General features: G+C 43.1%; 1 protein-coding gene across 1 annotated transcript in view; it reads left to right on the forward strand.

The window, feature by feature from the left end:
- The window catches only part of CELSR1 (cadherin EGF LAG seven-pass G-type receptor 1), a 162,539-nt gene that overhangs the window by 99,253 nt on the left and 37,764 nt on the right, over window positions 1–25,522 (forward strand). Inside the window, exons 6-13 of the mRNA XM_014248811.2 lie at window positions 15,327–15,484; window positions 16,374–16,537; window positions 17,562–17,687; window positions 22,276–22,442; window positions 22,889–23,074; window positions 23,408–23,521; window positions 23,853–24,027; window positions 24,733–24,874. Coding sequence (XP_014104286.2) covers window positions 15,327–15,484; window positions 16,374–16,537; window positions 17,562–17,687; window positions 22,276–22,442; window positions 22,889–23,074; window positions 23,408–23,521; window positions 23,853–24,027; window positions 24,733–24,874 — 1,232 coding nt within the window. The remainder of the gene's footprint in view (window positions 1–15,326; window positions 15,485–16,373; window positions 16,538–17,561; window positions 17,688–22,275; window positions 22,443–22,888; window positions 23,075–23,407; window positions 23,522–23,852; window positions 24,028–24,732; window positions 24,875–25,522) is intronic.

Raw genomic sequence — 25,522 nt, forward strand, 5'->3', positions numbered from 1 at the left:
GCATCACATGAACTGTCTGGCATTCACTGCACATACAGGATCATGTATGAATGTAGGTAGTGCTTGGAACAGCAGATTTTACTGAACCCAGTAGTGAGTGGTGTTTTTGATTAAGTGAAAAGTTCAAGCCACTCTCCCAGACTTCTGATGAAAACAGTTCTGTTCAGAATTTGAGATATACAATCAAACTTGTGTTAATGTTTTACCTGACTCATTACCTCAGGGTAGAATTCATCATTTGGCACAACATAAAAATACTTTGAGTATGGACATGCTCCTTTAATTATAGAGGGCATGTACCTGTATATTTGTACTTATATGTTCTGTATATTATGTGTTACTTATACATACATGAGATCCAAGTTGCTTAAGGATGTTAGTGTTCTGTAGGAGGAAGGTACTTCTGCATGTCTTTAAGGGAGCACAGGATCATTTTACCTCAATGACAGAAAACCTGAGAAAAGCATATAGAAAACTATCAGTGTCTGATGTGCAGTGCAGTAATTCTGGGGGATAGAATGAATAAAACCCTGAATGACTCATTGAATGACTCACAAAAGTAACAACTTCTGTGTGCTGTTAGGCAGTGTCCATGGTCAGGAGGTGTAAAATGATGGGTGCCTATGAGAATGTATCCACTGTACTGGTCTCTTGAGCTACAGTCTCCTAGGATGAGCTCTTCAAGACAAATATTACTCTTTTTCCATAACTGGGATGAGGTTTCTTCTCATATCTGATAATCGTTAGTAAGCTGCTGTTCTTTCTCACCCTCCTTGAATGTCTTTGACTGAGACATGCCATGGTTTTTGTTTCAGATACTTGGCTGTCTTGGGAGTAGCCCACCCCTTCAGAGTGATTGCTGTTACTAGGGACCTGTTGATTCTCATCCCTGTGTGCTTCCCACCCAGACCCGCACTTAGCCTGAAGTCAGCTGCTGGAGAAAACAGGCAAATTCTTCAGTTGGAGATAAACTTGAAAGAAGTGAGGGCTGCTTAGGATTGATCTTTGGTGTGTTGTGAATTCAAAGAACAGGAGGTGCATTGCTCTCAATTAGGCTCACATATGAATTCAAAAATTTCCTGCCTGTGGTAAGTGATGGTTTCTCTTGAGTTAAGTGGCCTTCATCTGGGGCAAGCTGCAGCTTGTATATCACTGAAGACTGAGTTAATAAGTGTAGAGATTTAGCTCTCAGCCCACTCATGCACTAGAATTTGCCAGTACCTTCCCATCTCATGGAGGTTTTATCCCTCATCCACTGGCTGAAAGCTGTTCACAGGTGCCAGAACACCCTGTGTTTCAGTGCCAAGTCCTGCACTGTATTTTATTTTCCATACCTGGGGTGGGCACTGCAGCTCTCCCCTTGTGCTTACTCAGCGGGTGAGCAAATGGGCGGGGAGGCAGCTCTCTCCCTCACCTGAGGGCTCCTCAGCCAGAGCTCATCCTGAAGGGTTATTTTACCATGACCATACAGCTGTGCTGTAGCACCAGCAGAGCTTAATTTTAAGTCTGTATCCACAAATCCTCCATACTGTGGATTGCTAGTAGTGCCCACAGACTGGCTGTTGATGCCAGGGGTAGCCTCTGGGCAAAACCCACCACCTCCATATCTGGGACACCTCAGTGAGCCCCATTTGTTCCTGCCTGAGAGTGGTGGCCCTCCAGCACTGCTGGACAGAGGCTTGTGTACTTTGCTACGATCCAGATGAAGCTGTCAGCAGCTGAGGGTCTTGAGGATGGTGGGGATTTGGGACTGCTGCCATCTCAGGTATACTTGGGATGAAGCTGTTCACAACAGAGAAACAGATCCTCTCTGCACTTGCTTGGGACTTAGGATAAAGTGGAAGGAAAGGCAGGGTCATGGAGGAAAAGTAAGGAAGAAAAAAGCAATCCCAGACCAGGTCAGGGTTTCATATGATTCTGTTCCTGTAGGTAGTCAGGCAATATGATGGTCAGAATGAGAAATGTCATAAGAAGTTCTGTGAATATAACAAAGAGGTATAAATTAAGAGCATACTTGGAGATAGTATCTGCCAATGCTCTTAAAGTTAAAACAAAAAGCATCTGTTCTGAACCACCCACCTTCACTCCATGTACACTCTTCACCTCCATGTACAATTTTTGTCATGCCCAAGTGTACTGGGTTTGGCTGGGATAAAGATAACTATTCTTCACAGTAGCTAATATGGGTTGTGTTTTGTATTTGTACTGAAAGCAGTGTTGGTAACACAGGGACGTTTGGGTTGCTGCTGAGCAGGGTTTACACAGAGAGAAGGACTTTTTACTCCTCAGACTGCCCCACCAGTGAGGAGGCTGGTGGTGCACAAGGAGTTGGGAGGGGACAGCCAGAACAGCTGACCAGAGGGTACCCCATGCCATATGATTGAAGGGAAGAAGAAGGAATGGGGGAATATTCACAGTAATGACATTTGTCTTCCCAAGTCACCATTACATGTGACAGAGCCCTGCTTTCCTGAGGATGACTGAACACCTTTCTGCCCATGGGAAGTGGTGAATGAATTCCTTGTTTTGCTTTGCATGTATGCACAGCCTTCGCTTTACCTATTAAACTGTCTTTATCTTAACCCACACATTTCCCCACTTTAACCCTTCTGGTTCTCTCTCCCATCCTTTTGTGGGGAGAGTGAGCAGCTGTGTGGGGCTTAGCAGATAAAGACTTTCTATAATTCCTCTATAAGGAGGAAAGACCTTGAGATAAAAAATGCAATGTTTACCTGCCAAGCTTGGATATTTAAAGGGAAGGTTATTGGGTTTGGGATTCGCTGAGTTTTTGCATTTCTGGGGAGCTGAGGATGCATCCCCCACGTTTTCTAAATTAAGCAGAAAAATCAACCAGTTTCAAAGTACAGTCCTGTACAACCCCTGTATTTCTTATATTCTTGCAAGCGTTACATCGGCCACATGTTGGCAGAATTATCTTCAGGATTATCTTTACAGCAAATCTCTTAACATTCATCACTGCCTTTGTTTTACTAGAGCCTCTGTTTTGATTCTGGGAGCTTGTGTCACACAACTGGCTAACACTGGCCAGAGGCAGAGCACTGCTGAACAACTTGAGATGTGTACGCAAAGCTTTTCTTTTAAAAACTTGTGTCCACCCCTGTTCTCCCACCCAGGAGCCAGCTGAGACCAAGTTTCACACAGCCACCCATCACCGAGGTGGGGTGACACAGTCACCAAAAATCAAGATCTAGAGGGCTGTGTTTTGTTGTAGTCATGGGAAACTGAGGCTTGGTGGCCACTTGCAATCCCCTGCCATGGGCAGGCAGGATGTGCCCTTTAATCCAAGGGCATAAGCACAAGTGGCACAGGCAGACACAGGCAGTGGGAGTGGTGCAGGTCTGTGTTGGAGAGGTTAACATGGCAATTTGTTTTGAATAGTGTGGGATGAGTGCAGCAACCTCTGACAGTCTGCTGCAAAGACAAGCACAGACCCTGCTGCCTCTGGCACACATGCCCCTGCACGAAGTGCCTTTGGAGCTGACAGATAGGTCATCTCACTTCCTTCTGAAAACACAGACCTTCTCTGATGGTGGCAAATTTGCCTATTATGAAAATGTGTTCCATATCCAGGACTGACAATTCATTTTGCCACTTTGCCTTGGAAAAAAAAAAAGGCAGAGTGCCTTTCACTACAACATTGTAGTGAAACTCAGACTGTGACAATTGTGCCAAAAGACAAGAATGGCACTGATTACTGCTTCCTTTCCTGTAAAGGGAACCAATCCTTTTTAGAAGTTTTGGGTTCTCAGCACTCTCTTGCCCCAGGACCAACAGGCAGCATCACGCAGTAGCTCAGCACAGGCTTCCCTGTGCCACCCCGCTCCCACCTCCTGCGAGCATTCCAGCACCAACACCCTGTTTGCTCAGCTCTTGTCTCCCTGCTGAGCCTGCCAAGGAGGCTGCCAGCGCTGTGGGTGATTTATGAGGCAGGCACATGCCTGCAGCTGAATAGGGATTGCCAGCTCCTTGGAGAAAAGCCACATAGCTGCCACCAGCTAGGCATAACTTTAGTCATTGGACCCTGGGTGAAAGACACTGCCCTCACAGTATCCAGGACACCACCCGGTATCATTTGCTTCTTAATCTGAACGGTCAGGAAAAGTGGTTGGCAATTAAATTCTTAGATAGGTATTTGGTATTACCCCTTGTGCTGTGGAGCACCTCTCACACCAGAGCGGGATTGCCCAGCTGAGTGCTGAGTTTTGTAACTTGGTTGGAAAAGACAGACCCTGACAGAAGTCGAATAACTGGAAAACACTTAGCAATAACGTTTGGGTATGACTTATGCAAATGTCTGTCACTGGTGACATCTGAGCAGATGTAATTGTGATCTGAGGAGAATTTTTGAGTTAATCCTCATGGTGGCTTCCAGACTAATTTGTTAAGGGATTGAGGGAGATTTTTTAAATAAACAATGCAGTTGTTGAAGATTATGGTAATGCCACTGTTGATCAAATGTGGGCAAGGCCAGAGTTTGGATTTTGCTGGCTCAGATTGACTAGCTGTGTTTACAGCATTTGTGATTGACACAGACCTGCTCCAGCTTTGCTTGGCATTGTCTGATAAAGAAAAATGCAGAACAGTAATTGCCATGTCAAGCAAACCATGGAGGTGGGGAGGTACTGAAAATGTTATTCAGTTAGGAGCAACTTACTTCTTTGGGTATATTTTTCCAGAAAGAAATATATTTTTGTGGCATTTCAAAACCTAAATTCATAATGTTTCTAAGAAATACCAATATATCTTTTAAAGGCTCTCTTAAGCGTGCAAGGCAGAAAGCATGTTACGATGTAGTGCTTCCTCTTAAAAGAAACCACATATTCTTACTTAACATTTAACCATATTTCTTCCAATTTTATAATTTCCTTATCACCCATCTCATTTTGAATTGTTTAATAGCAGAATGTACAGCAGGGTTTAGAGGTCAGTGGTGTTACAGCAGAGAGGTGGTGGACAGTGCTAACTTCCAGCAGAGCGCAGATGGTACACCTCACCAGATCATCAATTTGTGCTGGATGCCTTTCCTTCTACGGCATTTTCATGGGATCAAAAGTTCTGCCATGGCTTATGCAGCAAAGCTTGCAGGACACCAAAACCACAGGGAGCATAACTACAGTCAATTCATTAGCTCAAGTTTTTGAGGACTTAGCTGTACTTACCCATGTAACTGGGGGGCCTGTTCTTCACAGAGAAAGTTACCAGGGTTTCTTCAGCTTTGCAAGAGAAAAAAAGCATTTCAAGTGTAAAAGTCACTTTCATTTCTAGATGCAACCAAAATTTTTTAAGCAGCATCCTGAGAGACATTCATGTTTAATTTACTTCTTGTCTCAAGAGGGTAATTTGACTGGAATACCAAGGTGGTTAGCCAGAAGCAGGTTATGACAGTTTTATTCACAACTTTCTTACAAGAACAGAAGTTGCTGTATCAGCAGATTATTGTGCTTTTTGGTGGGTAGGCTTGTATACTGGTGAAAGATGTGGTAGGTAGTGCTGGAGGCTCATGTAAAATATGAGAATATGAGGAATTTGTAGCTACGAATTTGTATTACTTATCTGTACTATGTATTTGTGGTGCTACTGGGCATGGCCATTTAAAAAAACCCTAGCAATTAAAATTACAAGCAGCTGGAGGAAGGAAACAAATTGGATTTTTCATTGCTGAATGCATTCTACAATTTACATTTAAAGTTCAGAATGTTGTTCTAGTCAAACACATAAAATATGTTCTTCGTGTCTGAATTAAAAAGATGTCATTTCCCACATGCTCAGAACTCAAATTTTAAAATGCTATGAGAAAAGGTAATCTCAGAAAAAACAGTTCTGTTTATGAGTCATTTCCTGGCTTTCTGGCTCATGATTCACACTCACATCCTTGCTGAGGTCAAATTCATCCTCTTCCAGCCAAATCAGAGTATCATCAATGAAAGTCCTCCTCTAGGTAAGACCATAGATTTGCTATATAGAAACCGAACCTTGACAGAGTCTGAATAGAATTAATATACCTGCCCAAAGTGCTGATGCTCTTGCTGTCCCTTGAAATCTCTAAATCAACTCCGTATCTCCCTTTCTAAAGGAATATTTTTACTTGGGTGCAAGTGATGTTATTGAGCAGGACTCACTGGGTTATGTTCTGTGGTTGTATCAAGCAAAAGACTGATTAGATGAGAACATGAGTCTCATTGATTCAAAACATGCAACAGAATCCTGTGAAAACCTGTTGAGTTCCAGCCTGCAGTATTGCAGGTGGAAAGCTTAGAGAGAACAGAAATGTTGTTGCACATTTGCCCTGTTCTTGCACACTTCCACAGCATCTGCCACTCCCTCAGTGGGACTTTGGTCTGGCCTATGGCAACCATTTACATTCCTAACATCTCCTGAAAAGCACTGGAGGGCTGCCTGGCTAATATTTACTTTTTCTTGCTCTGGCTGGTTGTGGAGCTCTTGCAGGTGTTAGTGGGTGTAAAGGGGTGGGGGGTGGGCGGCTGATCTGCCCTTGCAGAACAAAGATATGTGAGCCTGGACTTTAAAGCCCCTCCCTGCAATTCCAGCAATATTTATTCATGTGGATTTCAATTAGTAATTGTTTTTGTTGGTGTTTTGTTTGCTTTCTGTTTTTTTTCTGGTAGAGGGTAAGTGTGAAGTGATTGATATCTGGGAAAGGAAATCAGGATTTGGCTGTGGAGCGACATTCCATTGTCTTGACACAAAATAACAAATAGCTCACCTCTAAATCTGTGTCTCGGGAAATTAAAGTGTAAAGCAGTGAAAGTCATTTGGAGGTCATTGAGATGTAAACTGTGACCTGGTCCCCAGCTCTGAGTAGCTCTGCTCTCAGTGACAGCTTTGAGAAATCTCTCCCACGACTGGGGAAGGAAAGCATGTACCAGTGCCCAGCTTGTTCTCTTCCCCCGCCTGCTTTTGGAACTGCTGCTCTGAGAGTTTGCAAACACCACCTGAAAACACTGGTCATTGTGGTGGTGATTTTACACCCAAACATAAATGGTAACTTTTTAGAAAACATCTGCGCAGTAGGGGACCGTGTCTTGGCAAAACCAGCCTGAGTCCCTCCTCTTTTGGAAGCCTCATCTCTAGCAAGGCTGTTCAGTACTTACTCTTTCCACATCACCCAGGTTTCAAAGGCTTGTGTGCCCATCTCGGGTGTGTGCCTCTCCTCTGAGTTGGTGTCAGCTGTGTGGCTCTTAGTCCTGGTGTGGGGCCCTCAGGTCATCCTGGGGAGCCTGGCACCCAGCAATGCTCTTTGAGCCCAGTTCGTTCAAAGCCATCTGACACCTCTGCACTGCAAAAATCCAAAGACATTTAATGCCACCTCCCAAAACGGTGATTTTCGACTCCTCCGGAAGGCTAAGGAGATGTAAGGGATGTCCATGAGATCTGGCAGAATCTGGATGGTCCTGAGGACAGTGCTTGAAGGTTGTGCTGTGCAGCCCAGCCTGGCAAGGTCTTGCTCAAAGCCAGTGGAGGAGTCACTGGAATGGCACCACAGGAATTTTGTGCGAGTTCTTTGAAGTGCACTGTTATCTCCATTCAATCATGTAGTAAATTACAGTAGCTCACTGATTTGCAGTAACTTTTCAGGTATTTTGTATCTGTCTGTGTAGTGAGAGGAAGCAGCATTTTGCAGTTACCTGGCCTTGCAGAAGCCTCTGTGTGCCAGGAGACACAAAGACCCAGCCATGGGAGCAGGGAGGGAGCCCATAGAAAAGTGTGGGATTCCTGGATTTTATAGGCTGAAATGGGACTCCGTTACCCACACTAAGCAGCAGTTTGCTTGGCAAGGTGTCACCAGGGATTTGTCCAGGGAGGAGTTAGTTGCTGTACATAAGTGTCACAGGTATTTCTTAGACTCTGAGAGCAGCAACATTGACATCCTGAATGCAAAAATATGTCAAAGACCTTACAAGATTTATGTACAAGAATCATTTGGGAATGATTCTTCAGCAGGTAGATAGGGACAAATGGCAAAGGGAGAAGGATTTGCTGAACTGGGAGAGGACAGCAGGGGAAGAAGAACAAGGGGGCTCTTCCAGCATCAAAGGATGTGTTCCTCTTCCCAGTTTTCCAAGGGTGCTGGAGAACATCCTTGTTTGTGAAAAGAGACAACAAAATAGGCAGAAAAAAGGTTCAGAGGGCAGGAGAAGTCAGGGAGAAGGGGAATCAGCCACAGGGGCAGGTCAGAGCGAGTAGAGGGCTGCAGAGGAAGGACAAGGACACCCACAGCAGCAGAGCACTGTGGTGGGTGCTGTATCCCACATTAAAAACTGAATGTTGTCTTGAGAGAGAGAATGATCTCTTAAGAGCCAAAACAGGTCTGTCTTGCTGTGTCACTGATTCAGCATCAAAGAGCTGAGAAGCATTTGGGAATACACATTTGAGGATAAAATTTCTATTTGCAGACAGGGAAAACTCATTTTCTCATCAGCACTACAGCAGCCCTTGCCAAAATTAGTCTAAACTAAGAATATACCCTTTGCAGTAGCTGGATGATATTTGTGAAGATATTGATCATGCTGTAGAGGGAAAGGAGCATATCTGGATTCCATGTCTGTGTGACCATGGCTTTTCACAGCCCTGCTGTGCCATTGCCACATGTTACAGGAGGGGCTGCTCCTCATCTCTGCCCCAGTACTGGAAGAGCAGCAGCAATTCGGGAAGTGCCATTCACTAATGCCAGGTCTCATAGCTGTGCTGAAAGCCTCCTGCTTTGAATATCAAAGTTTAGCCTCTGGATGCAGCCCTAAAGAAGATAACAAATCAGGCCAGTAAAACTCGATTGACTTTGTGGGCCAGCTCAGATCCTGATGATTAGTGTTACAGGGCGTTTCTCTAGGAAAAGGAACTGGTCTGGTGGCTTTTCAGGATTTGCATTTTTTACTCACTGATGGCAAGCTCTTTGGTTTTCCTTTTCACTGTCATGGGCTCTCGTGTTTCTGTACAGACTTGAGCCAATTTGTATAAAGAAATTCCATTAAAATATTCAGTGAATAAAGGGGATACATACATCAAAGGAGTAAGGGGGTTATGTGAAATGACTTGTCCTGCCTTTCCCTGGTGACTGATCGGGATCTGTTCTTCACACCATCTATTTTAAAGGTGCTCTGGAAATCTGTAGGGGGAAACTCTAGAAAATAAAGATTAACGTTAGTGGTTTCTGTAATCTAGCCTAATTTGGAGTTTCCTGATTGATCAGAGTGGTCTGCAAGTCCGTGCTAAGCTCTTCTGGCATTTCCTAGTCTCTCCCCCCAGGACTGTAAGCCATGTGCTTTCCCTGTTTATTTTTTCCTGTTTATTTATTTACCTATTTTCCTGGAGGGGTGGGGGTGGGCTGGGTTCCAGCAGCTTGTCCAGGGAGAGAGCCGCTGCCATGGGCCCTTAATGAGCTTTTTGAGCAGTGAAGCAGCACAGCATCGCCTGGGAATGGCAGGGGTTCCTCCTCTCCCCACACCAGGCCGCGCAGCACAGGCCGGCGGGTTAACGAAGCAGCGGGGCGGCTGGCGGGCGGCCTAATGAGCGCCAGGGAACCGGGCTGGGGGACCCCCGCGGCAGCCCGAGCCCCAGCAGCAGCCTCCAGCAGGACACAATGCCAGTTGCTCCATTTTTTCCATTATTACTGTAGCTGGAAGCGTTAAAAAGTGAAGAGCCCTAAAAGGTATGAGTGCAAGGCATATTTCACCCAGCACTTTTCGGAGTGGTGGGGTCTGAACCAGCACATTAACAATGAAGGGGGGAGTGTTAAAAAAAATAACTGGGAAACAGGTTCTTTTTAACCTTTAACCACACCAAACAGCCAATAAATCATTAGCTACTAATTAACAAAAACAGAAGGGTAACTTACTGTCTGGTAAGCAGACTCTTGGAATCACTGAAAGGCTGGCACTCCTTCAGGATGGCTTTTCTTACACATTTTCACTTATTAAAAAGACAAGCCAAGCCCTGAATATTAAGCTATGCCATGCAAAGCATTTTGCTAAAAGAACCAACTTTCTAAAATAAATGTATTTTTAATGTATACAATGAGCTGAGCAAATGCAGAAATTACAATATGCAACATCTGACCCCCAAAAAATAAGTCTCCTCCTGGTGCCAAGTTTAACAAGGTAGGCTGTGTCTCATCTGCAAGCAATACTGGTTTGCTGTTTCTAAGTCTTGGCCATACTTACAGTCCGCTGCTGAATCATCTCCTCAGCGCCTTCAAAAGGCTCAATGGGGTGGCTAAAGCAGGCGGAAGACCTCCTGGCTGAGGTTTGGGCTGGAGAGCACAGCTTTCAGTCTGAGCTCAGGGAATACCCATTATGTTGGAACACTCTGATGGCTGGCCAGAACCACTCTCCCTCTTCGCATCTGTGAGAAAAGTCAAGTGGCAATTTTTTATCTAAGAATGGAAGTTGGAAAAAAGTTTCCTGGTGGAGGAAATGTTTGTGAGACCTCTGGAACAGGCTATTATCTTGCAGATTAACTAGTTAAAGGGTGAGATCCAGGAATGTGAGTGTCACCACTGCTGCTGATTGACTAAACAAACATTTGAGCTTCTGCAGTATTACTATTACATGTACAGACACTATCTAGTCTGGTCTAATTTAAAATAAGTCTGCCAAAGATTGGACTACTTGCTTAAACCTCTCCAACAATTTTGCATCCTGACTTGGAATCAGTAGGACATATGATCTAAATACAAGGGTTAAGTGTTTAGGACAAGGGCTCCCATTGTCCGTTGATCTGTATGTCTTTTCCATTCACTGTGCATCGTTACACCAGCTGTGTCTTTAATCAGTAACTGTGTGGGCTCTCACAGTTTAAATATTTACTTAAACATAGAGAATCCAAACAAAGCTGAGATACATGGGAATATCCACGTCTGACGTTCTAAGTAGAATCAGAGTGGATTGGTGCAGTAGATTTGCAAACTATAAACAGATGTGTTTTGATTACTTTCTCTCCTCTGTCTGGTCTCCACTTACACAACACAAGTTAGCAGATTAAACTTCTCAGGGTTTTTCACCTGGGAGAACCTATATGTCTTTCTTTCTGTTGAATTTATGGGGAGAAGTCCAAACATTGCTCCATAACTGAGTTTCACAAAAATCAGATTTGGCATAATTAGTAAAATACCTCCACTGTGGTGTTCTCTTACTGCAATCTGAGAAAGTCACTACAGGTAGCCAAAGGGAGTTCCATACCCCATTGCAGCTCAAGGTCACTCCTCCAGGTCACTGCTGAGGACAGTAGATGAGTCTCACTGTTATCTCTGCTATGGTCAGAAAGGGAGCTGAAATGTTCAAAAGACATCCTAGGAGGCTGTCATTCCTGTAGTCACGTTTTGCCTGTGACTCTCTCTGGGCAAGGGTGAATGTCATGGGTTAGACATGAGATGGGAGATTGTCACTCACAGATCAGAACCACTGATCTTCATGAAAGCACAGTGAGGCAAAGTTAAGTTTCATTATGTTGTTTACAGTTTTAGGTACTAATTGTCATCATCTGAGGAACGTAAGTATGGTTCATCTTGGTTTACAGATAGAGAAAAAGGAAAAGGGACTTACGCTGTCACATGTGGATCCTGAGATCCTGAGGACTGTTTCTTTCTCTTCTCCAAGTGACCCTATATGTGACTATAACATAAAAAACATAAAAGTCAGTATAACAAACAAAATTAATTTAATTATGGGATACACAGAGTGTTTGAAGAATCATCATGTGATGGTGATAAAACACTGCAACACTCAGGGGTTTTTTTTATTCCTTTCATTTGAGTCCTGGAATAATCCACTTCTTTCATAGTTTGTTTAAGGGAGACCAGGCTTTCCTCCTGGCGCTGTTTGGTACCTCTTCTTGCTACTCAGTGTTACAGCATGTGGTCTTTGAAATTTGAATCCCAACTTCTTTCTGGAGAAGCAGTAACTGAAAAGGCAGCCTTTAGGGTTAGGCGGCGAAAGGTAAATTTTCAGCTCCATGAGCAGGAACTCAGTTACATGACTTGCATTACTATTAACGGGAGTCATGCTGGTAAATTCCTGTACACCACATTGCACATTTATTCATGAGTGCAGAATTGGCACAGCTAATGAAACTTGCCTTTCGGGTAGCATGTGTTTCAGGAGATGGGTCTGACAGGCAGAAAGGACTGCTAAGTACCCAGATGAAAGTCTGGCTTTTAACTCCCTGAACATATTTCCAGAAAATAATAGTGTGAATTAATGCTGGTTAGTGTTAGCTGTTCCTACTGTTAGGGATCAGTCTTGCTCCAGTAGGATTTCATTAAGGCAAAGATCATGCCTGAAATGTGAATGTATGTGCTGTCATTTAGTGTTGGTGATTCACTTTCTGGTGCATTTTCTAAGTACTACTTACTGTTGCTTATTCTCTTTCTGAGAATATTCTGGCTGTCAAACACAGGCCAGTCCTCTGCAAACACCACCTTCTATAATCATAAACAAATAAAGGGCTCTTTTTATTGTTTTCACCCCTGCTACTTTCCCAAAGATGATCCCTTCTGTGGATGAGCAACACCTGGTGATTACCAGCCTACATTACCGATGGGCATCTTATACCCCTTTATTCTTGTACTGTGTCCATTGCAGTGACGGTATCTAATTCCAAAACTCTTCTCCAGCCTTTACTTTGCTAGGCTAAACATGCCAAGTCCATTTTGCATGTTTGATATGGTAAACTTGGCACTGCCCTGGCTGCTGTTATGTGCACCTGCTGTAATTGGAATGTATTTTTAGTAAATGAAAACAAAACTGCCCATTCTATCCTTTACAGTGTCATGAAACTTTCCTCATATGCATCTGTGCAACAGCCCAGTGTCGTATTGCCTTTTTAACCTTTTAATCTCACCATGGTTCCTCATTGTTTTGCAGTTAATTAGTAGGGTTGTTTTATTATTTTTCATCATTTAGTGCTGAGAGTCTCAGAGTCTGCAGTAGGAATTCTTGTCATCAGATCCCAAGTTTCCTGTTGTGGGATTAATTCTCTTTCTTGCATGCAACTATTCAAAGTGGTTTTTTTTTTAAAAAAAAGCTCTAAATATCCTTTGCATTACCAGTAACCTATACGTAACATTAATCAAAATATTTAATTAATAAAATCTGTTCCATGATTCATTGCTGAAGGAGCTCCTAACTTGGGCTTTCTCTGATAAAGTATTTTATTTATTTCTCATTATTTCAATTATAGAGTGTTCCCTATGTTAGCTGTTGAGAAGCTGAGTAGTGTGTAGTACTTGCCACATGTTTTGAGTTCTTGTCCCTGATTAAATCAGTCAGAATATCTCTCTTTCCTTTCCTACTAACATATTCTTGCATTTTGGGAAAAGGCTGTCAAATGAGCCTTTTAATATGGTCAGAAAATCACCTTGTGTTTGAACTAAGTATGGTTTGAACTGCTGAAAGATTTATTTTCATTCACTGGAATATTCCCTTTCTTCATGGTTCTGTGTGGTCATCAGAACCGAAGACATGCCAGAGATCTGTACTGCAGTGAACAGTCAACATCTAGAGAAACACCTTTCAGTTTCTATGTTAAATAAAAGTAGAAAAAAAATCAATTTGCTACTGCAGCTAGTGACTGTGAAGGAGCAGCTGCAAAGTGCTGAGTCTCATCAGGTTGCAATCATGATTAACATTGGGCAGATCCCCCCTGCTGAGGGAATAAATAACCTGCCTTTGTCAAGGCTCCCATGTAAGGAACAATAGATTATTTCAGTGAAGCACAAGAACATAAATGTTAATCGAATCATTCCTCCAAATGAATGGAAGTAGCACCCAGAATGTAAACATTTTAATTTTGGAAGGGAAGGTCTGCCTGTCAGTTCGTTGGTTTTCCATGTATTTTTTCATTTACTTTGAAAAGCTACTCACTAACATTGCCATCATTGCATACAATAACATTTTCAGCACTTCAAATACATATGTTTCCTTTCTTTCCAAGCTAGGCAGTGGCAAAGTGCAGGGAGTATCGGAAAAAATAAAATCTGCCTTAATATTACTGAAGAGAGGTCAAAACCTTATACTGAGTAACTGCCAAACTATGTGATCACATTAGTTCTTGGTAGAGGAAATGGAAAATACTTTCCAACTGGAATTGACACCAGGAAACATGTTTTTAAAATGTTTTTTATACATTTGGATAATTACCCTTAAAAATAAATCTGTCTCTATACAGATGATGAAAGCGGCTATAAGTATTTTAACAAATTTATGTGTGTGTAAGTGAAACAGAAAGAAGTAATTTATCCCCATACTGCTTCCTTGTTTGCTGTACAAATAAGGAATTTTAGAACACAGTCAAGTAGTACATGTTTTAAAGCAAGTGTACAGCAATATACAGATGCCCAGCCATCTTCATTTTCATATGGATACAGCTATTGTTGATTAACACATCTATTAAATATGTTTTGACTTTCAGTGAATCTGGTCAGATCCTGCTGACTTCATGCCTGTGGGGTGTCCCTTTGCAAAGCCAGTAGAGTTCAGCTCAGTGCTTCTCTTTACCTGTAATATCCTCAGAGATCTTGCACCAGAGGTAGATGAAGACCTCTCGGCTCTATATGAACACTACACATGAAAACAGTTTTCTTACAGGACTTTCTAGTTCTTCACCGAGGCTGCTATGCTGCTGTTTATACACTCACCCTTTTTAAATGTCATAATGTACTTCTCCACTGGACAAATCTGTCTCTTGAGTTTCTGCACAGCAAACATCATCTCCTGACAGTCACTCTGAGATACATCACAGATCCAGCAATGGGCAGTGGTTTTTCGTGCACTCCATCTTGTAGTGGGAAGAAGCAGGTTTCATACAAGTTCCCTCACTACAGCTTTTACAGAGGCCTGAACTCTGTTTCTAGTAGCCTTGACAGAGTATGTCCATCAGAGAAAATGTGATTTAAGCCTTTAATTTAAGCCTCAATTGTAATAATGCATCATTTTAGGGTTTTCATTCCCTTGCGGTGAAGAGGTGCAAAATGAGCATAATTTATTAGAATTTACTATGCAGAAGTGAGAAAAAACCTGTTTGATGTGATTTGGGCCAAAGTGGTTCAGCTGTGGAAAAGACCAAAGCCACTTCTGACCACCCTGTGTATCATACTGCACGTGTGTAGACTCTGACTGAAGTCATCCATCACGGTTTTATCTTGCCTAAATGTCTTGGGACAACCTTTCTGCTGTTTTATTTACATCTTTTATTTTTCTTCTCTTTACGGAGCAGTAAGAAGTGTGTTGTTGAGCTGACTGAACCAGCATTTCAATCCCATGTGTGTGACATGTGCCATTTATTTTTTGAAGCCAAACATTGGCCGATTAGGAATTCCTCATGGGCCATCTGGAGAGAAGGTGGCTGTGGTGACTGTGGACGACTGTGACACTGCAGTGGCCGTGCGTTTTGGGAGCCTCATTGGAAACTACACCTGTGCTGCCCAGGGAACTCAGACTGGCTCAAAAAAGTAAGGATTTTCCACTCATTGTCTTTTTCCAGTGGAGAGTCAACAGTAGGCAATTAACACTGAGCACTAAGTGATTAAACCAGTAAACTGGAAAAACAGATATGACATAACAAGAAAAAGTAACCAAGTTTAGTTTGGGATGTGGAATTACTTCCATCATTTAAGTTAAGAGTGCTATCTTAAAAGGAGTAGAAATAAACAATATAAACAAACAACTGTTGAAAATCATTGGGTGTGAGAAAGGTTCTTCTGTGAAGAATGAAAAAAAATTAGTACTTTTGAGTTAAAAGAGCAGATGAGCAGCAAGAAACATAGGGGGATATAAAGTAACGAGTGATAGCAGAGAGACCACTGAGATACACATGGTGCTCTAATATCCCAAGAGAGGCACACTGTAAAAACTGGGGCTAATCCAAATGACCAGATGACAACACTTCTCACACAGTGTGGAGTCATTTAGTAGAACCTACATCCACTAAATGTCATTAAGACTAAGATCTTCAGAGGATTTTAAAATCCTCTGGCACTATATAATGATTAATTAATTACATAAAATTGTACTGCTTCTCAACCTTGTGCTGAGTGGCATCAGCCAGTCCCTGCATGACTGGTGTCATAAAGAAGTTTCCTGTCGCTACACATTTTTCTAATTTTCATTTTCTTCTGCATACTAGCAGCTGTTAGGGACAGGTCACTGGATTCTATATGCACATGACAACTCCTATGTTAAAAGCTAGTATTACTTGACAGTCCTTTGATTACAAGCTCTGGAAGTGCTCATGTAGCAGAGGGAAGTGCAGCTTAAATGTGCTTATGTAAGGAGTAAGATAAAGAACAAAACGAAACAAATTCTTTGCAATAAATTATGGGCATTTCTTTGTTTCTTCAGATCTTTGGACCTAACTGGTCCTCTCCTCCTTGGTGGTGTCCCAAATTTGCCTGAGGATTTCCCGGTGCACAACAGGCAGTTCATCGGCTGCATGAGGAACCTCTCCATCGACAGCAAGCCCATCGACATGGCTGGTTTCATTGCCAATAATGGCACTCTGCCAGGTATGGGCAGCTAGTGCCCCAAAGGTCAACACCAGAAACGTCCCTGCCACAGCGGTGCGTGTGGCACGGCTTAGGGTGTCAAGGAGGCTGGCACTGCAAGGAACCCCAGGAAAGGGAAGGGGGCACAGGGTTCTGTGCAAATGACCCCTTTGCCCACCGTTGAGGGCAAAGCAGCTATGGCACAGGGACTTAAGGTGCTGTATGGCATTGCTGCCATTGTATCTCTGGCCAGGCCGCATTTGTTTGAGCAAGGTGCAGTCCACAGCTTTGCCAGGGAGGCATACAATAGCCCATGGCACAGGGCACACTTCCAGAATTCAGCAGCACACAGGAAAGGACTGGGCTTGTTTAGACTTTCTGCATTGCTGGGAGTTTCAGCCAGGAATTTACTCCTAAATTTCATCTTCTATTTTTTAACTACCTATTAAATGTCATTTTGCTCTGAAAGCCAGTGGGATTTGTTCATGAAAAAGACAACACGTACAATGACTTTTTAATAAATTGTGTTTGTTCTGTAAATAAAATTCTGCAATCCCCCAAATGTGAAACCTGCTTCATGGAGCAGTCTGTTAGAGGTTCTGATTTGGTTTCCAGTCCTTGGCTCCCTGATCAGGATTAGTTCTGGCGATTAGGTTTACAGAATGTTCTCATCATCCTAAAGTTGTCTCTTACACACAAAAATGGAAAGTCCCTTCTGTCCATGCTGCTGAAAGTCTGTGTAAGAGCTAAACTGCAGTTTTAAAGTATGCTGCATTGATTGTGGATTAAGGAGGGAGTCATAGCATATGCCTTTGATAGACAGACTTGTCTTTATGCATTTAACATATGATCAGCTTACATAAACTTTTGCCATCCACGTTTTGCTTCCCTGACTTCAAAAATATTTTTTTGAAAAAGCAAAAAACCAAACCTATAACAGTCATATCTTCTTTTCACATAAAAACTCAAATACAGTCATTCAGAGTCTTTTTCTTATTAAAACCATACAAAGTAATACAAAATAAATGGTTTTCCTAAATTCCAGGCTGTGCAGCGCAGAGGAATTATTGTGAAACCAACTGGTGCCAGAATGGAGGCACGTGCATCAACAAGTGGAACACATACATCTGTGAGTGCCCCGTGCGCTATGGAGGGAAAAACTGTGAGCAAGGTAGGCTGCAGAGAGCTCTGTGTGCATCGTGTGTGCATATTTCATTGCCTGTCATTACCATCTCACAGCACATATGTCCTGCTGTGATGCTTAAGGGTAACAGAAGATCGCTGTTAAGACTGTCACCCATTATCTATTTGAAATAATTTTAGAGATTCCCTATATAGTAGATGACATGCTGTCATGAGTAAGAGCAGCTTTCATTGATTTACTTACATAAGCAAAGTAGTTCCCAAGAACTTGGCTGGTATTTAGTAATTATTTGTAATAAAAATGCCTGATCCTAAGCCCCTTTAAATCACTGGAAAGAATCCTGCTGACTTAACTGGGCTTTGACTCAAACTGAGGATGAATGTGCCGTTTTAATCACCACTTTTTTGGCAAGAAGGCATTCTGTGCTAAGTAAGAGCACTTTCAGTTTTACTGGATTTCTCTTTGATTGAACACAATGTGCATATATGTGTTAAACTTCATTACTGAAGGATAAGGAAGGAGCAGCAGGTGAGTTTTATAGGGTGTGAAGAACTTGCAGTCAGTTCTTTCCCTAGAAGTGAGGAGTTGCCTGTGTGAGGAGTCCCATGGGGTTGGTCCTGTAAGGTGGCTGCTCCTTTGGAGTCTTCTTGGATGCTTCCAGCAAAGAAAACATGCTTCTTCTGGGCCAGGTCTAGGTAGTGGCAATTTCTCTTCCCTTTCCTGAGAAGCAGCGATATTAGGTTAAGAGGAGAGGACACATGGTGAAGTTTCTGTCTTGGAGATAAAGGTTTGCAGAGTGAAGAACAGGGAAAAGGAATGATGCAGACCTCTTCCTATGCTCCACCTCACAGGGACCCCAGAGCTGTTATTACCCATAGCCTGATACCTGCTTTCTGTAGCAACTCCTCAAATATTTTGAGCTTCACAGGTTTGTATGAAGATCTGATTTTTCCATGTGTCTCATGTCAAGTATGTTTGTTGGTGAAATTCTTGAGTTTTCTTTGTAGTGGGCTGTTCTCTGTGCTACAAACCCACTCTGATGTATCCTGAAGGGAGTGCCAGGGCCCAGCTATGGTGTGTCCTGTACTGGTGTAAATGGGGAGTACTGCTATCACATGCAAGGACTATCCTTCCCTCTGATTTTCAAATGGAAATTCAGAATTTGATCAGATGTTTGTTTTATTTACTATTTTCTCAAACTCAAGACCAATCCACAAAGTTTGGGACTTAGGAAATCATGTAGGAGCTATCCTGCAGCCATCCTTGGAAACTCAGTTTAAATTCAGCTGATAGAGATGATGGCAGTCACAGCAGCACTGCCTCCCCACCATCCCAGCTGTCACCTCTGCCCCCAGCACTGTGCATTCCTGCATGTACCATTTGTCACTGAAAAACCCCGTGCTCTTGCTGATGCCTCAATTTGTGGGGTTTTTCTGATACTTTGAAGGCAGCAGGCTGCTTGGTTCTTTGATGGTATGTGTGGGCCAATGTCCCTGTGGAAAAATTGCAAGCCAAGAAAGAAATGGAATGTGACCAAAGATTTCAGGAGCCCAAAGTTAAAGTCAGGAGGAACCACAGTTATGCTATACTTATGCTATACTTATGCTATACTCTTTCAAATTGCTTATTTGAATGCTCAGCTATGATCCTAAGAGCATTAGCTATTATTAGGCAGTTATTTTTTAAAAAGTCTTAGATAGAATATTTGCATTTTTGAGTAGGAGTGCTGCGTTTCTTCAATCCCTTTGGCAGTGCTGGTTCTGCTTCAGGCTAACAGAGGACAAAGACTTTGGCAAGTTATCAATTAACCTTTTTTTCATTTCCTGCTCTTCAAAAGCTCTGGGATCGGGTCTGCACTAGTGAGGACAGGGTGTTTTACCACCCTCCTAGAACCTGTTAACTCACCTTCTGGCAGCTCCCATCTCCCTCTACTGATATATAGAAGGAAAATTAAGGAAATTAAGGAAAAAATAGTTTTACCTTTATTGTAATTTAATTCTTTTAAACTATTAGGTGTTGCAATTCTGTGAAGCAGCTGTGTCTGACTCACTCTTGGATGGCCAGTGTCATTGCACTAGCCTTGGGCTGAACACCACTGGTCTGCTCCTAACATAAGCTTCCACATGTCCAGCACCCACACTGCAGGTGACATCCAGTGGGATGTTGGCAGCATGTTTCCCAGGCCCTCCACAGGGAATAGCCCTCATGTCTTTCTGCTGGCCTGTTAAATGTAGGACTCTCTTTAGAGTGAATGTAGATACACAGGCAGTGCTTCCGAGTGACAAACCCTGAGCGCACAATGAGTTTGCATCACTGCCGATGGCAGGGAGGTGCTGGAAAGCACGTGGGCATCTGTGGTGGCAGGAGAGGTCATGCCCCATCTGGGGACAGTGGATGAAGCCATCCCCTCCATGGACACTCCTGCTCCCAGGCATGAGGAAGGGCTGGGGGAAGGAAGGAGGTCAGAGGGGGCTGACAAATGGCAATTTCTATTTAACTAGCTGGGGAAGGTGTGCCCTGGCCCCAGGGAAGGGAGGGAAGTTGGGAGAAGGTGTGGGAAGTGAATGGTATTTGCAAGTACAGAAAGTCACCACCAGTGAGAAAAGGGAGAAGGCAGCTAATTGCCATGCCAGTCCTGCTCTCCCAGGAGCAAAGGCAAAGTGCTCGCAAACAGCATTCCCAGCCTTCAATAGGTGGGAAACCCGCAAGTTTGCATCCTCCTCTGCACTCCAGAGGCAGATAGGCTCAAAAATCTCAGCAACAATCCAGAAAACCAGCAGCAAAGTTGGAAGCTGAGGTCATTGTGAAGGTCGGCAGGGTAGAGGAGGAAGGCTAACTTTTGCACAGGTGAAGCAAGAGAAAATAATCCTGCTCAACATTGATGTTCTGGTTACTTTTACATTAATGTGGTGCAGTGTGGGCTGATGAATTGTGCCCTGGCCCAGAGAGCCAGAACTCAAGCACTGCATTCAGGTTTTAAGCAACCTAAGGATATCTGTAGCTGGTGACAGTCTTTTTTTAAGTTGCCATCTGGTTTTCAATAGCAGTCTGTGCTGCAGTTGTTCCACCATATGCCCTCTCTGGCATTTGTGATACGACTGCAAAGGGAAGATCACAGGCTGGAACAGGAGGGAAGAAGGGCTGCCCCTTGGGACTGCCTGCCCTTAGCCTGATGTGGCATGGTTGGGTAACCACATCTTAAGGAAGGGCAAGTCAAGTTACACCACTGGCTTGACTAGTGGTAGCCCACTAGTCCCTGACTTTTTGTTTCTCACAAACAGGGAGCTAAAGGGCTTGCACTTTAACTCCTGCACTCCACTATCCACCCCAGCCTTTCCCTTTATAGACACTAGCAAGGCAGACATACAAGAATTTGGGGTTTGGCTTTATTCCTCAAAAAAATGTAACTTAACATCAATTTGACTCCATTTTCTGTTATGGTGTCATCCCTCAACCTTTTTCTAAGGACTTACCATCACATAGTAACACATATGCATTTGTATATATGTGATCTCTCCTACTACAAAAAATCCAGACAATGTCAGCAGATAAGGTAGTGTGGAGAAGACTGTTAAGCCCTGTCATTTCACTGACATTTCACTTTTTATTTCAGCTCATAATGAAATAAAAGGCTGGGTGCTAATCTGTGGTGGTTGTACCCAGTCTCTAAGGCCTGTTTCCACTGGCAAAAAGCTGCCATGAACTTCACCAACATGCCCACAAGCAAGGATGTCAAGCAGGGGCTGACTGCAGATCCCACTGCAAGGTTCCACATGTGGTGGAGGTGTCATATGAGGTGTTGCAAATAGCACAGATCTCCCATGGCTTAATTTGTGCTTCTAATCAATGGGATCGACTAATCCATGGGACTGTAGCTCATATTACCCATGGAAACAACTTTAAAAGTCCAAGGGGATGGATGTTCCTCTATTTTCCATCAGCAAAGTGCTTTCTATTGAAGGCTGTCGTTGGTGTCACCCCATAGGAGCTGTGCTTGTGCAAGGTTAGAGAGGGGGGGCAGTTTTGCAGCTGTCACCTCAGGATATTTGAGGCAGATGTTTTAGGCAATTCCACACAAACTTTCTCCCTGTGAAAAGGCTGCATAGCTGGGGCAGCTGAATAATCTGGCTCTGGAGTATTCATAATTAATTCATATTTCCTGTTGCCTCCCAGCCTTTTCCTGTGTTTAATCTGTTAATTAGAAGCAGGTAGTCAAGGTTATGTTGAAAATATTTGCAGCAACTATTGCCCTCATACTTCCTGCTCTGTCCACCCACTCACCAGCAGAACTGTATCAGCAGAGATCCTGAGCTTGCCTTTCTAGGAACAGCTCTCACGTGGGTAACGCCATAGCAGTGTGGAAGTGCTGCTTTTTAGTACAGGCACCAAGACAAGATGCCTCCCCCACAACTGGGGTAGGTTGTGAATTTGCAGTATTATCAACTGCTTCACTGTAACTCCCCTAGACCAGCTCTTCATCCATGGTAGATTGAATATAGCTCACTGGAAGAGGATCTAGCTCCCTTGTGTCATCACTGTGACATAGCAACATTTTTCCTCTTACCATTTGTCCTGAAGGATAAAAACTGTTTCTCTTCTGTATTTTGATTCACAGCAATGCCTTCTCCTCAGCGTTTCAGTGGTGAGAGCATTATCATTTGGAGTGACCTTGACATTACCATCTCTGTGCCATGGTACATTGGGCTGATGTTCAGAACCCGAAAAGTCAATGGCATGCTAATGCAAGCCAATGCTGGGGCTGCATCCAAGATCAACATTCAGGTAAAAGTGTGGCTGCCTTTGCTTAGAAAAGAATTGATACTTCCCCAGCAGTGGATATGGTCAGATGAACTACATAGCTTCATCCACCTAACTAAATGCATGTCAATAAAAACATACCATTACTTTAGCCTTTTACAAAGATCAAGAAGTGAATTATCAAAATATTATTATAAAAATCATATTCATTTAAGATTATTTGTCTAGTCAGAGGTAGTAGTGGATGTAAAAAAATGCATCTATTGCTTTAGGGGTTTTTTGCTCATAAGGGAAGTTGGAGTCTGAATGTCTAAAGTTATACAAGGAGTTCTTGCAAGTATTCCCATCTCTTCAGGGTTTTTCTTCCTTTTGAGTTGTCTTAAGAAATGTTACTCTCCTGCCCTCCACCACCTTCTGCATCAAGTACAAATATGTAGCACAAAAATATATTATTTTTTTCCCCCCAACAGATACTGAATAACTATGTGCAGTTTGAAGTGTACAGTGGCCTGAGCCAGGTTGCCAGTTTGAAGATGAGCCAGTCACGGGTCAGTGATGGGGAATGGCATCATTTATTAATAGAGCTGAAGAGTGCGAAAGATGGTAAAGATCTCAAATACCTTGCTGTCATGTCCTTGGACTATGGGATGTACCAGGTAAGGCAGCATTATAACCTTGCCACTCAGCACTGCACAAATGCTTTTAGGGCTTTTAGGAGAAAGTAGGATAAAGGACTGTGGACAAGTATCTATGCTGTGAGACATGTTCTGCAGTGATTTATGCCTAATCAATGGTACTAATTTATTGAGCTTTATGATATCTTAAAAGAAGTCTTAAAAAAACACATTCTGATGTCTGGCTCCTCACTGCTTTGGTATTTGTTATGTAATCTACTGTCAGCTACTGCTTGACTCCATCACTACAGAAAGCAGGCTGTCTGTGTCACAGAGGATGATAGTGCTCCTTATCAGCTGTTCTTTTCCTCACAGAGCACTGTGCAGATTGGAAATCAACTACCTGGATTGAAAATGAAAAGCATCATTGTGGGAGGTGTCTCTGGAGATCAAGTCTCTGTTCAGCAGGGATTTTATGGATGTATGCAGGTATGAAATGAAAAGTGTAGCAGTAAATTTTGAACTTGTGAGAAAACTCACCCAGGTGAAAATGTGGGAGGTTTCTTTTTCATCTATCCTCAAACATTTCTGTTTCCTCCATAAAAATTATCTAAGAATCAAAATATTAATGTCTACCCACTTTGCCAGGTACAGATCTGATCACATAGGGGAGGAACATTTGAAAAAAAAAAAAAAGTCTGGGTTTGGCTCATCAGGTGATTTCTTTAAAATGTAACCTCATTGATGAAAATAGTGAAACACATAATACTGTACTCTGAAAGAAGATTCTAATTTTAAAATAACTGTTTTTTGTCACCAGGGAGTAAGAATGGGAGAGACATCTACAAACATAGCGACACTCAACATGAAACAGGCTATCAAGATTAACGTAAGGGAGGGCTGTGAAGTGGATAACCCATGTGATTCCAACCCCTGTCCCCAGAACAGCTACTGCAGTGACGACTGGGACAGCTACTCCTGTGTTTGTGACCCAGGTAACATGGTGACCACTCATATAGGAGCTGGATCACACCTTCATGTGCTCATCAGAAGCAGCACAGCAGCAGCAGCATGCTGGCAGTGTCTGCTGATTCTTCCTCTTCCCATCAGTATTGCCCCTCCCACTCTTACTGTAGGACCCTGGAAGCTGCAGTCCTGGGCTAAGAATCCAGGCAATGTATCCACCAAACAGAAAGACAGTCTCTGGTCCAAAGAACTCCTGTGCACCTCCCCTTGTCTTTGGGGTTTGTTTTTGTTTTTTTTTTTTTTTCCTTTTTCTTTCTCAGCCTTTTCTGCTGTTGAATTTCAGTCTCTCACTCTGCATCCTAATCAAGATACTTCGAATGTTTTCTCTGTTTTGGAGCATGTAGCCAGCACATGCTGTCAGCACCCAGCAGTCACCTCCCAAACATGCAGCAAGAGAATACAAAACTATTTGTAGCACATGCCCTGAATATAAAAGTGGGAACCAAAGGCACAAGGGTGCCTCAAGCATGGTAACAGACTGTCAAAAAGAATGGCTTACTATCGTTTTGTCTGAGAGGGAAAAGAGTGCTTCATTTCTGACATTATCTCAGAGGGAATCTGCTGATTATCGAAGATGTGTTATTAGTGTATAAGCTTAAGACAGACAGTCTTTTGGAGACATGCAAATCATAAATTACAATGCTTGCTGTAATTTTCTTACCTTGTCTCCCCAGGGTACTTTGGGAGAGACTGTGTTGATGTATGTAACTTGAACCCATGTGAGCATGTCTCCACATGTGTGCACAAACCTAGCTCATCCCACGGCTACACCTGTGAATGTGGACAAAGCTACTATGGACAGTACTGCGAAAGCAAGTAAGAGAATTATTTTGTCCTTGGTTTCTTGATCCTTCCAGGTAGCTCTTCATCTAACGCAGTAGTCCTCCCACTTCCTGTTCTGCTCTGATAAATTTTCCTTTATAATTTGAGTGGTATTTCCGGCTCTATTGCCTTTTGGCATTCCTGAGCTCTTCCCAGAAACTAGACAATCTTCCATGTTATTCAGGAGCCACTTTTCTTCATCAGCTTCTCAGGAGCTCAGCCAGTTCTGCTGTAACACAGCACTGGATCTCACCTGTACTTTGTGGTGGACTTGGCCTGAGTTTTCTCTGCACCTCTCCTCCAGCTTCCCCAGCACACAGAGTGATGCACCAGTTTGGTGGCCTGTAGCAGGATAAAGTCTCTTTGCAGTTTAGGTCCAGTTCCTGGGCTGGCAAAGAGCCATCACTTCTGGACAGTCTGGGGGCCTGTGTCTGTTGCTTTGTGGGAGAAACATGCTGATTCCCTTGTCAGCAGCTTCCTGGTCTCAGATAAGCATTCAGCAACCGGCCCTATCCCAGAGGCGGAGCTTTGATTTACTGTAATATGGGCCATTCATGATGTGCAAATGAAGTGCATTTGTCTGCCCATTTAGGAATGTCTCATGTGATGTTTCCTTCCCTTTGAAAACTGCAAGCTTCTTCC

Source organism: Pseudopodoces humilis, chromosome 5 (assembly GCF_049639895.1).
Source record: "Pseudopodoces humilis isolate 2021_Gansu_Grassland_sample_001 chromosome 5, ASM4963989v1, whole genome shotgun sequence".
Taxonomy (NCBI): domain Eukaryota; kingdom Metazoa; phylum Chordata; class Aves; order Passeriformes; family Paridae; genus Pseudopodoces; species Pseudopodoces humilis.